Source organism: Periplaneta americana, chromosome 6 (assembly GCF_040183065.1).
Source record: "Periplaneta americana isolate PAMFEO1 chromosome 6, P.americana_PAMFEO1_priV1, whole genome shotgun sequence".
Taxonomy (NCBI): Eukaryota; Metazoa; Arthropoda; class Insecta; order Blattodea; family Blattidae; genus Periplaneta; species Periplaneta americana.
In genome coordinates this window covers 89,827,388-89,841,162 of record NC_091122.1, presented here as the reverse complement: position 1 = coordinate 89,841,162, position 13,775 = coordinate 89,827,388, and the positions used below count along the sequence as shown (strand labels likewise).

General features: G+C 36.2%; 1 protein-coding gene across 4 annotated transcripts in view; it reads left to right on the top strand.

Moving 5' to 3' along the window:
• The window catches only part of Ccz1 (vacuolar fusion protein CCZ1), a 55,556-nt gene that overhangs the window by 28,086 nt on the left and 13,695 nt on the right, over window positions 1-13,775 (top strand). For all 4 annotated transcript variants that reach the window (XR_011332602.1, XR_011332601.1, XM_069828390.1 and 1 more), the window contains exons 8-9: window positions 2,271-2,547; window positions 5,825-5,952. Coding sequence is in view for 2 of the 4 variants with exons in the window: in XM_069828390.1 (XP_069684491.1) it covers window positions 2,271-2,547; window positions 5,825-5,952 (405 nt within the window). In the remaining 2 variants the exon portion in view is untranslated. The remainder of the gene's footprint in view (window positions 1-2,270; window positions 2,548-5,824; window positions 5,953-13,775) is intronic.

Below are 13,775 nucleotides of genomic sequence, written 5' to 3'. Positions count from 1 at the left end.
AGGAATTTAGTTTTTAAAGAATATATATTGATTTAATGTGTATATGTATTTGTATGACTTAAATTGTTAAAATTGAAATTGTATTTTTAAATTTAATTTATTCCTGTAATTTTTTTTTTCCTTGACCCAGTTTGTGTCAAAAAATTATCTTTGTGTTTATCTTTGTGTTTAGATATTTCCCTGAGTACGAATTTTTTACTCCTTCAGGGAAGAACTAAGATTGTATTTTTGTCAATGTTATTTTATTAACAATAAACAATATTATTATTATTATTATTATCTTGCAGTTCGTGTAATTATTGTAGACTTTCTTTAGATATGCTACCACATTATATTAAAACACACCTTTTTTTTAAGTATGTTTATATACAATTTAACATCTGTGATCATATCGCTTGTGTAGGATCTTTGAGATACCGGTAGGCCATTGACTGTTGTTGAGTTGCTGTTTCCATTTATTGTGTGTTATGGATGGTTTGTGTTCATATAGCTGATTTAGATTTTGTTTTAATATTTATGCTTATTTATTCATTATGTTATGAATCATGGTATGTAAATGTCCAATCTGGCATTTGCCTTTGTGACAGAGGGAAACCATGAAAAACCCCAATCAGAATGGCTAGCAACAGTGTTTGACCGAATGCGAGTCTCAAAAGTTACTGTCTCAGCCACTTTGCTCGGTAAAAAAATATATACTGATTTAATTCAGAAAACGGCAGTTCGTTGTAGAAATTTCTGCAACAAACTTGTAGGCCTATTATTTAAGGGATTGTAACAAATTCTATTTGTAATAAAAACATTAAAAAAGCAACAATTATAACTCAGTGTTATTGGCATCATGTCAGTTGCATCTAATGATGTGTTAATACCCTGCGACATCGTAATCGGTTGTACGGTATTGTGACGATATACTTTTTGCCATGGAACATGGCAGCATTTGCGGCTTCACTGAGAACCAGTACGAAACAGGTCAGTCATCCATCTAGCGGAGTAATAAGACATCATTGCGCTTGCTATAGTAGCACCACCAGTCAATCCTATTCCGAGCTTGGTTAAGTAATATAAAAATAATAATAATGACTATGTATGAATTGATTACTCATTTCTGGCCTTCTCAAGAAATTTCCTTTCTTTATCTGTCACACTGCCACAGTCAAGTGCCGCCACTGTCTAATTCCTCATTTCCAGATCCCTAGCATCATTTATTTACACAATCCATCCATCTCAGTGTTAGCCACCCCTTCTTTCTTCTGCCCACCTTAGGTTGGTCAACTTTGTATGCTTAATGACATTTATGCGTCCTTGAAAGTGTCTATAGTTCTTGATTGTATCTTTTTCTGCAGACACTTTTTTATGTACTAAAAATCATGCATCCTAAAACTTTTTCTTTCAAAACAAGCACTGTAAATATTGTTCATTTGGCTTTGTGGTGGTCCATGTTTCATTGGCATAAAAAAGAACAGGCCATATCAGTGTCTTATATAACAAGAATTTTTCGGATGATGGTGATAATAATGATGATAATAATAATTGTTATAATTATAATCATCTGAAATCAAGTAGTGTTCATACACTGCTTGAATAACTGGCGTATCTAGTTAATATACAATGACTTGTAATTGATGTACAATAAAAAGTAAAAACCCAATACAAGTTAGTGCAGGTCTGCAGGTGAATATACTGCAGATTCGCTTCTATAGTGAGAATTTTCTTTATTCATTGCATATACGTGGTTTGTACAGTTTAGAATCATTGTATGCAACTCATTTGAAATTCTTACTTATAAACATAAGTAAATTGACCTTTAATTTTTATAAACCTACAGTAGTCTACATACTTTATTTTGTTTCATAGAAGTAAAGGTGTAGAGTGATGTTTTTTTTCTTTCTTTTAATAAAATTGTGTGTAGTAATGCATTATGTTGTCCTTTTTTCCTGGGTTTCCATCCTATTGTTACACTTTTCGATATATTGTATAATGGACAAGCTATAATGTATGGGTGAAGTATGTCCGTTGCAATTGCTTTATATAAGATTTTTACTGCACTTGATAAAAAGTCCACCTGGTTGGAAAACACATCCGAATGTGCACAGCCTTAAATGTGAGCTAATGGCGTATTTGAGAAACAAGAAGCAAAAAGTTGAATGAAAGCCTTCAAGTGCTTAAGCATGCAAGGAACAATTATTTCTTGTCAGTTTTTTGTCCGGTAAAATAGAATTTTCGCCAAAGAAAGAAATGCTTGTACTTTGAATTACTGTTTAATTTTTCAGGGACTCTGCATTTGACAATTGATCTCTTCAAACGCCTCGATATCTTTCTGGGGCCACAGCTAACAAAATTGGTGTCAGAAGTAGCCGAACAGTGTAGTCGGCAGGCAACTAGCAGTAGTACTAATTCTGTTGATCCAAGTCCAAAGTTTGTATATTTCAACAAGCTAAACCTGGCTCAGAAGAGTACAGTGCATCTTGACAGCAGAAGAACTGGAAATGTAGCTGTGACTCCAGAAGTTCTGCGATTATTAGCGGATATCAATGCTGATAAAGCAAGGTACATTCAGCACTTTTAACTTCACATTTCTGTTAAATTAGATACTTTTGTTTCATACACAATTTTTGTATTTAGTTTTGAAATGTAGATTCAATGGGTATAATATATTATGCTTCTACAAGAGGAATGTGAGATTTGAATGTAAATGTTATGAAAATCCCTAACACAATAAATATGATGTTCAGCAAGCTGTATGTAAACAGCATATTTTTCCCATCTATATTTATTTGTACTCATTACAGTGAGTTTATGAGAGATATGTTACATATAGTTAAAAAATTATTACTTAACCTGGAGAAATTGTCATCATCAGCATCATCATCGATCCATTTCAATCACACAGGAGGTCTTCCCATCTTCTCTTAGGACATTTCACATCTCTATGCTTTAAAGGTCTGTACAGTCTGATATTCACCCTGTGTGAATTCTGAGTATAATCCTAGTCAGCTTACTTAATACCCTAAGGGTGAAACCTAACCACTTTTCCCCCCATTGCTACATAAGCTAGTGGATTATGGTGATTTTCTAGTTTGCAGGTTGAATTTTCTTTTCTCAACTTCGTTTCGAATTTCGGTACTGAGAAATACTGCAACTAGTAGTGATTTTATAACTGTTATTTTGGCAGCAGTGACACAAGTTATCAGTAGTTTAAATTCTGAAAATTCAAATTGTTCTAGATTTCTGAGCCCATTACTGGAAGCTAGTGAAATTTGAATATACTAATAATAATACATAATAGTTATTGTATTTGTTGCTTTGTGTTGTGGTTGCAATTTCAAGATTAAAGTCAGGTAGGCTAAGTGTAAATAAATATAACATATTTCGTGTGATACATGTCCTTGAGTAATTGATAGAAATGCAATTTCACATTTTAATTAATTTCTTATTACAATAATGGAGTAAATATTCTAAAGCATACATCAAAGCAATGAATTTCATGTTGTCAGACAAAATACGAGGGGGGACCCAAAAATAACCGGAATGTTTTTTTTTTTTTTTTTTGAATTCTACATTCACAGTACTTTAGTCCCTTTCAAAGTATTGTCCATGTGCATTAATGCACTTGTCTGCTTTTGCCACTGCTGAAAACAGTGCTGGAACTCTTGAGGCAGGATACTGTTCAAAGCCGTTAGCGTGTTTTCTTTGATGTCAACCATATCACTGAATCGCTTTCCTTTCAGACATTTCTTCATCTGTGGAAACAAAAAAAAAGTCTGACAGAGCCAGATCGGATGAGTAAGGTGGATGAGGCACAAGCACCATGTTGTTGTTTATCAAAAACTGTCGGACTGTCAGAGCTGTGTGGGCTGGAGCATTGTCTTGGTGAAGCAACCAGTTCCCATTTCTCCACATTTCGGGCCGTTTTCATCGCACATTCTCTCGTAATCTTCATAATATATCCAAATAGAAATGTTGGTTCACTGTTTGTCCTGGTGGAACGAACTCTCTGTGGACAATGCCATTCACATAAAAAAAACAAATCAACATTGTTTTCACATTGGATTGCACTTGACGTGCTTTCTTGGGTCGTCGAGAGTTTGGAGTTTTCCCCTGGCTCGATGCTTGCTTTGATTCTGGATCGTACCCATAGCACCAAGACTCATCCCCAGTCACAATTCTTTTAAGAAAATTTGGATCATTCTGCACTTCACTCTTCAAGTCACGGCAAACTCTCACGTGGTTTTCTCTTTGGTCATCTGTGAGCAAGCAAGAAACAAATTTTGCAGACACCTGTCTCATGTGCAAATCTTCGGTTAAAATTTGCTGGACCGTGCTCCGTGACAGGTTCGTTTGCTCAGAAACTTCAGTGGTCTTTCGACGATCTTCATCAATTGCACGTTTGATTTTGGCAATGTTTTCGTCATTTCTTCCTGTTGAAGGACGCCCGGGGCATGGCATGTCTTCATTTGACATGTTGCCAGATTTGAAACAGGAAAACCACTCGTAGACCTGTGATTTCCCCAAACCATAATCATTAAAGGCTTGCCGAAGCATCCCAACAGTTTCGGCTGCAGTTTTTCGTAACAGAAAACAAAATTTCACACACACATACACACTCTTTGTTCCTTGTAGTCGGCCATCTCACTAATCGCCAAATGGTTGAAACAAGAACGCAAACAACACAGCACCACAAACAAACCACTTAACTCAGACTGATGCCAGTTCACTAACGGTTGCGGGAGACCCCAAACTAACATCACCTAACAGCACAACTCGTAACTACAAAGCATGTGCGCGCAACAGTTTGGTTGCGGTTACTTTTGGGTCCATCCTCGTACATTTTAATATTAGATCATACACTAGTCTACTAACTACTAACATAATGTGCGAGAGGTCCAGAAGAAAAATATACTCTTTCACATATTATTAAACCTTTTAGAAAACATCTCCTCAACATAAAGATGAGATGTGGTAAATAAGCAAGACATCATTACTCTTAATGCTATATGATGATGATGATGATTTTATTATTATTATTATTTTATTATTATTATTTTATTATTATTATTATTATTATTATTATTATTTTATTGTTATTTTATTTTTATTGTTATTTTATTATTATTGTTATTTTATTACTGTTATTTTATTACTGTTATTATTATTATTATTATTATTATTATTATTATTATTATTATTATTATTATTATTATTATTATTATTATTATCATCATCATTATTATCATTATTATTATTATTGTTACTATTATTATTACTATTATTATCATCATCATTATTATTATCATCATTATTATCATTGTTACTATTATTATTACTATTATCATCATTATTATTATTATCATCATTATCATTACTATTATTATCATTATTATCATCATTATTATTATTATCATCATCATCATAATTATTATACATGGCATTGTGTGATTTTATCCTCTTTTGGAGATATCTAGTATTAGTTGGCAACACTGAAGAGACGGCCAAATTAGTCTTTTAGGAATTACTCTTACTTGATCCTCAGTATAGTATAATTTTTTTTCTATGGGAGAGGGAGGATTAACTGACCGCTGCAAAACTTTCAAAATGAAGGACCAAGGTTTTCCTTCCCTTCGCTAGTTTTGGTCCACCCCAAGAATGTTATTTTCCTGGTGTCTGTATGAGATAATAATAGTCTTAGTTCATTACTGTGCCTTTATAACTACAGAAGCTATAGTCAACCGAAATGGAACAAATTGGCATCTGTAAGTGCATTATGTAATATTTTCTCATTACAGACACAATTGTACAGATAATTAATAAAAACTTTTTCCTGCAGGATGTCCACAACAGGAGAGACAATACTGAAAACAATGAGTGATTACTGGGTTGTGGGAAAATTGTCCAATCTCCGAGAATTTTATGTTGTTATTCACCAAAAAAATGCTAATCTTATAGAGATAAATGGTAAGTATATATATACAAGTGATTAAAATACAGCATAAACTTGTATCCATAATGTATTTGGATAAGTATGGAGATTGCAGTTAGTTGAAGTTAATTGTATATTTATTAATCAAACCAGTGCTAACCAGAAGTGGTGGGTGGGTGACAGGAAATTGTTTTTCATCTATGTCTGGCAGGCATCACAAAAGTCACAAATTCATGACACACTATAAATTCTACCCACTGTAGTCACTACACACAAAGTGAAGATGGGGTGGGGAGCATCAGTCGCAGTAAGCTAGACAGCAGAGGCGGTTTGTGATTGTCACTACCTTTCATGTCCGTTACAAAAAAATAACAAGAGAAGAAAGAATGAATATCTTTTTAAGATTATATTATTTTCCTCTGCATTCTTTTATATTTTTATTACAATATTTCCATTCAGTAACATCTCAAAATTAGGGGTTGCCTCATAAGTAGCCACTGCCAATTATTGTGCATGAAGACTGACATCTGTTAAGCATGTTCTTTTTTATTTTAATATGTTTAATTTTGAAAAAAATTGTTCACAAATATAAGTAGAACCGAACATAGCTGCGATTGTTGCAGGAAATGATCTAAGACGTGGATATTTAGAGGAGTCAATATTTTTAAATACATCTAAACCAACACAATCCTTTTGCTTGCTTTTTACAAAGGTGTCATTTTGGAGATCAGCAACCTCACATCGTAAGTCTCGTCGTACCTTCAGAATGGGTGTGTTAAAAGGATTTGCAAATAGAGAAAAATCATATTCCATTTGTTTAAAATCACAAAACCTTCTATCTCTAAATTCTGAAAGTAATTTTTCCAGGATGTCGCAGTATTTATCTATATTTGAATCAGAAACATTTGAAAGTGACTTCAGACAAGAAAAATGATGAAACTCATGTTCTTTCAGTTGCACTTTCCAAACCTTTAGTATCATGGAGAAAGATTTCACTGTGTCATACATGTCAACCAAGTTCTGATCATGTCCTTGAAGTTGGCAGTTCAATTTGTTCAGCTGTTCAGAAATATCTGTTATGAACACCAAATTGCTAACTCAATTTTCGTCTTCTAATTCTCGAACTTAGGCTCCCTGAATGATTAGCATATTTTAAGCCATTTTGAAAGATGACGAATTTAATCAAATAAGAAAAATCATAATATCTTCCTTTCACTACTAACAGCACTAATAGTAATAATAATAATAATAATAATAATAATAATAATGATGATGATGATGATGATGATGATAATAATAATAAAGATAACGAATTTAATCAAATAAGAAAAATCATAATATCTTCCTTTCACTACTAACAGCAATAATAATAATAATAATAATAATAATGATGATAATGATAATGATAGAAGTATCGATAAGTGTAATCATTAATCAACATACCCGCTTGATCATGAAAAGTGCAATGGAACTGAGAAAAAAAAAAAAGCCAGAACATTTTACCCTGACTAAGCCATCTGATTTCTGTGTAATATGGTGCGTCTTCAAGTTCCTCACCTATGTTTTTCTGCAGATTGCGGAACTTTCGACGTTTCAGAGATAAAGACTTAATTTTGTTGATAGTCTGAACAACAACATTCATCACATTTGTTACATTCACAGTCTTACCACACAGTACCTCCTGATGAATGATACAATGACAAAAGAATACGTTTTCAGGGATATTCAATTTTGTAAAGAATTGTTTCAATCGTCCTACCAGACCCTTCTTTTCACCAATCATTTCTGGAGTCCCAGCTGTTACCACTGTTACCTTCTTTTTTAAGTCTAACTTCTTTTCTACTGTGTTTTTCAATACTTCGAAAAGTTCTTCTCCCGTTGTATATTCCTCAAGAGTGACAAGATCCAAAAGGTATTCATGTTGAGAAAAATTTTCGCTAATTTCTCGAATGAAGATTTAAGAGAGCTTGTCATTTATGTCTGTTGTCTTGTTCAGTGCCAGGGAGTATTTTACAAACTCATTAACTGTATTTTGAATGTCATTTTCATTAAGTTCTTCAGTATCCTAGTCTTAACGGTGTTAGTAGATAAATATATGTTTTAAGAAGTAGAAGCTTGTTGTGGACATATTATTTTAGCGACATCACATAGACATGATTTTATAAAATCTCCATCTGTAAATGACTGTGGCATGAACGCGGCCCGCACTAATAGGAGCCAATCAGCGCACAGCTCCTGGGCTAACTCCTCCCTCTGGCACTATAAATTAAGGAGCTGGGTACCCTTAGTTATCATTTAACCCTGAAGATGAGGAAGATGAACATCCTCGAAACGTCGGTGAATCACCAACTTATGGCCTGGCTGGAAGCCCGAGAAAATTTTGAGTTATCACGTCACCAGGAAAGCTTCAGTTGTTATAATAAAGGTGGTCTAGAAACAAAAGAACTAATGGAACGATATTAATTTGTTTACGATAATAGTAGAATGGTATAGATTATCTGAAATCAAGAAAAAATCGGCTAATTCGTTCTTAATAATGAGTGATTCTGAAGAAAGTATCCCTTCAGATATTGAAGTAGCAGCTTCGACAGTTGTTGCATCACTTTTGCCTAGTAAATCGAAAGTAAAGTATGAAGTGGCATATGAGTGCTATGCGAAATGGTACGAAGTTAAGAGTGTAATGTCATATATGAGAAAGCTTTGCTTGTATATTTTGAGCATTTATCACAATCTTACAAACCTTTGTCTCTGTGGGTATATTATTCTATGCTGTGAAGTGTTATCTCCATGAAAGAAAATTTCAATATTAGCTCATACACAAATTTAATTGCATTTCTGAAAAAAAGGCGAAGGATATAAAGGCAAGAAATCTAAAGTTTTTAGTAAAGAGGAAATTGCCAAATTTCTAAATTTTTTATATTAATTCATTATCACATTGAGTGCTGTAATGAATTACATATCACACAGTGCAGTAATCATTTACATATCACACTCAGTGTGGTAATGAATGCCATTACCATGGTGATATGACGATGAATACATATCCATTATTAAATCAATGCAGATAAAAACATTAACGAACTTCATGTGCCACTTCATTGTAATATTTTCATCACTATATGGCAGAAATATTACAATTAACAGGGAACTACTTTCTGTGGAAGGAAATGTGTATGTCGTCCTATCTCCAATCATAAAGAGCATACAAGATGACTTTGTTTACATCAGGAACAAGATTGGCTGGGAAATAGAGTAGTAAAATTACTTAGTATTGTATTCTTGTCCCCACCACCTTAAAAAAAATTAAGATCTGGCTTATATGACTGGTGGATAGAAGTGATGTTTGTTTTTTAAGTTGTGAATGATCTGTGGTATGTTACTATATTAGAATCAGATGTAAGAACAGGAGCTAAAATTTCAACAGAGGCAGTAATAGCAAATTTTATGAACAAAAGCTTTTTTTTTTTTTAGTGCAGACCGGTCGAGGTGGGTTCTGCCAAGTTGGTGACTGGGGGATGCAATGGTGGCTCTCGTGCTTTTCGAACATTAATCGCCTTATCACCACCCAGCCCTTTTCGTTCTCTCATCTTTTTCATCGCTGTATTTCTCCTCGCCGGCCACCATTGCATGCGGAATGCCCACCACATCATCACAGCCATTTTCACCACTCCATCCCCGCTGTTTTGTTCTTGCCACATCCGCCTACATGACGGGATTTGTTAAGAAAGTCTGGTGAGGCTACATTATTCTTCCTCTTCTAGTTCATTATTTTCATTCTTATGTTAAGGTTCTTAGGTTTATAACTCCCGTCTCACCAGCGGGGATCTTTCCTATCTCCATGGTCCTGTCCCACGGTTTCGAGCGTGACTTCCAAAGGGCGCCCAGCAACGAAGCAATGGTGGACCCTTCATACTGCCCCTATATGCAAGTTTAGGTGCCGAGCCCGGACCAGACGTCAATACATTCACGTAGAGCCCCAATGGGGGCCCGGGGCGATTTAGACGTCCTGGTGACCGAAGAATTTTTAGGTGTCTTTTTCTTCCGTCCCCCCCCCCCCCAGTGGCAGGCTGACGCCGACGGTTCCGTAGGAGGGGCCAGTTCAAAATGTCCTCACGCTCCTCTTCTCCTCCCTCAGAAAAAACCAATAAAAAACAGAAGACAGGAGAAAATACGACTGGTGGTCATATTATGACGAAAATTGCTATGGAATTGGACCATGAGAAAGTAGCTGTCAAAGTGCCGCCTCCAAAGTTTATCAGTATCACCTTGGACGGAACAGAAAAGACAATGAAATATATTAGTCCATTTTACGTGAGGCGCGCACTCGACGGACTCGTTGGGAAGGTCAAAAATGCAACTCGACTATGCAACGGTAGTCTCCTCATCGAGACTATATCTCCAAAACAGAGTGAGACGCTTTTGAAAGACAAGTTGCTAGGGTCTTACCCTATTAAAGTCGAACGTCACTCCTCACTGAACACCACGTGGGGAGTAGTGCATATGGATTCTCTGGACAGTATGTCTGATGAAGAGATCCAACTAGAACTGGGGGAACAGTTCCAGTTCCAGTTCCAAGGCTTACCGTTTATTACGTAAGCGGGACGGACAGACTGTTTCCGTGAGCACTGTCGAAAAGCCTGCCCTACCAGAATACATCCTCGTCGGGTACGAGCGTGTCCCAGTTCGTGCGATGTGCTGAACCCAATGCGGTGCTTTAGGTGCCAACGGTTCGGACATACGCAAAAACGTTGCACTAACGATATCGTATGTGCAAAGTGCGGCAGTGCTGACCATGGGGATTCCCCATGTGCCGGCGCCGAGCACTGTGTGAATTGTTCTGGGGACCATGCCTCCAATTCTAAAAATTGCCCGAAGTATGTGGTAGAGAAGGATATTCAAGAGCATCGAGTCCGAGAAATTATTACTTTTTTCGAGGCGCGTAAGCGTATTTTCGATCAACAAAAGAAGGCAACAGGAAAGTCCTATTCATCAGTGTTACAGAAGGCAACAGAAGGAATAGATGCATCTACGCAGATGCCACCTTTTGCAAGTATGCATGGGAAGCGAACTGAGACCGCAACCCAGACATATGTGGACGCTGCAACACAGACTGCAGAGCTAGACGACTCGTGTGGGCTTGACATCAGGCCTTACGTCCCTAGAAAGATCGCTGACGTGACCGCACAGAAGGATTCTAGGCCTGGTAGAACACCACAACGTCGCACTCCTAGTTCGGGTAACGGATCGAGATCACTAGAGTCGGGCAGACTGCCCGGTTGCGTAATCACTAGACATTGGATTTTTAGGCACTAAAATTTTTTTAGGCGGCTAAAATAAGCTCAAAATTTGTAAAATTAGACTCTATTTTAATGAAAATAGGCATTTTAGGCACATCAAGGTATCATGCTTATTTCTTTCACTGAAATTTTTAGTTATACATTAAAATACGCACAAAAAAGTATGTTTAAACATTAAAAAATACTATATTATATTTATAAAGAGAGCTGTAGAAATTTAATATATTGAAACTAATGAAATAATGATTATTGATATCAAGATTACTCATTTTAAGTTATTGAAATTCAGTTCCATGCTCAGACTTTATTATAATTATCTGCACAGTACACCACCAGAATTTTTTCTAAATTCTCCACAGTTAACCTTTGCCTTTTGTCACTGAGAATCATTTTGAAAGCAGAAAAACTTCTTTCAACCGAAACTGATGTGAGAGGCGCAAATTTTAAATTAGGTACAATAGAAACATCAATACTTACTGGAACATTTACACTTTCCCCCGATATCACTCTTGATACTTTTTCCAACAATGAAAATCCTACATTCTTATTTAATACGTTGTCCCACTTATTTTTAACTTTTTTCCCAGTTTCGCCCAAAGCAGAATGTATGTTCACTTGAACTTCCTTTACTATTGCTATTTGGCTACAAAGAGATTGTTTTTCACGTTCTAATAGTTCAATGCTTGCAGGTATGAAAGAAAAGTTTGATGTTATGTAGGCAATATCGTTTTTCACTCGTGAGTCATTCAGACAATCTTTCACTGCTTTCACACACGCTGCACTATCAGTTTCAGGCAATTTATCAATAACTGGCTTACTTCTTTAAAATACTTAGAATAATACACCACTGACTGAATCCAGGTTCCCCATCGTGTAACAACCGGCTGAGGTGGGAGTGGGATATCTGGAAAGTTCTCTCTGAATATTGAAATCCTGGATGGGGCTTTACAAAAACATTTTTTTGTGTTAGAAATAAACGAATTGACAAGAGGAAATTCATTCCGGATTGTTTCAGAAATCCTGTGAAGGCCATGTGCTAGACAGGTTACATGCGTGAGGTTAGGATAAAATGTTTTAAGAAGTGGAGCTGCAGCAACCATGTATGAGGCAGCATCAGTACAAATAACAGAACTTTAGAATCGTCTATATTACCTGAGTATAAAGACTGTAGGCCTTTATTTACAAAATAAGCAATGGCTTGGCTATTCACTTTCGAAAGTTCCTTAACACATACGAGGTGTGGAATCGAAGGTCCATCAGGACTAAGTTTTCCTACTATAGTAGGATTTTTCAAAGGATCCCCAGTCGGTCTCTTTTGTTGCTAGAAGAACTTAGCTGCACGGTCCACCCCGGTCATTAAGGGACGCGTGCGGAAATTTCTATGCGCGCAGTTGTCACGTTTTACATTGATTTTGCCATGTGGTGGGTATGAAACAATCGTATATTTATTTCTATACAAAAAAGTAAATTCATTCATTCAATCGCGAATTAATGAATGGATAATTTTGAGTTGCTATGTGTACAAAGGTCCGTTATAGAACCATTGTACGGTCAACTTCTACAAACTAATATATTTTCATATTTATATCAATAATAATAAAATATAACACCGAAAGAAGATAATGTGAATTTGTGTTTCGTGTCCAGATCCGCAGCGAAACTTAAGCGGTAGCTATACAGAATAATAAAATATGATAGCATTTTGCTTCCCTTACCTCTATTCGTCGTCACTCTCTCCTAAGTGAATCACAAATCTTTCTTGATTACTGTCCCTGTCGTGCTTCATGTAATTCCCTTCCGTTTTAATTACATGTTGAACACAGGCGAACCAATTGTGGGGACCGATTGTTGCAGCGCCATCACGCAGAAGTTGACACACACTAGCACTCAGAGTCGGGGTAGTATTGTTTTTCCTAACATACGACTTTAGCTGGGCCCAGATCATTTCCAAAGGATTTAGAATACAGTGGTATGGAGGAAGTCGTAACACTTCGTGTCCGTATGAGGCTGCGAGCTCCTCCACTGCATATTTTTTACTAACATTGGCTGATTTGATTTCCTGCAACATAACTGCTGTGATGGGTTTGGGGTTAGGAACGGTAATATTATTATGCCTCATGAAGTTAATTATGTCTTTAACATTGCTGTTCATAGTAGGAAATCGAATTAGTTGCCGCGAATGATAACTTGCATTGTCCATCACAATTATACATTTTCGATTTCGTGGCAGGTTTTCTAAAAGATGGTTTTTGAACCAGTTCTCGAAAACTTGAGCTGTCATTTCATCATGACTATCAGCTTTGCAGTCCCCAATGTTTTTAGCCGACAAATAGAGACAATTATCTACCCACCCCTCACTGCCTCCCGCGTGCAATACCATGATGCGCTTGCCTCGCGATGTTGGTGTCTTCAGGATGCAATTGCAAGTTCCATCATCCCACCCTTTCTTCACATCATGGGTATCGAACCACGTCTCGTCTAAATACACGATCCTGCAGCCCTCGGAACGCAACTTACGGAGACGCTCTATGAATCTGTAACGCCAGGCGACTATCCGTGCA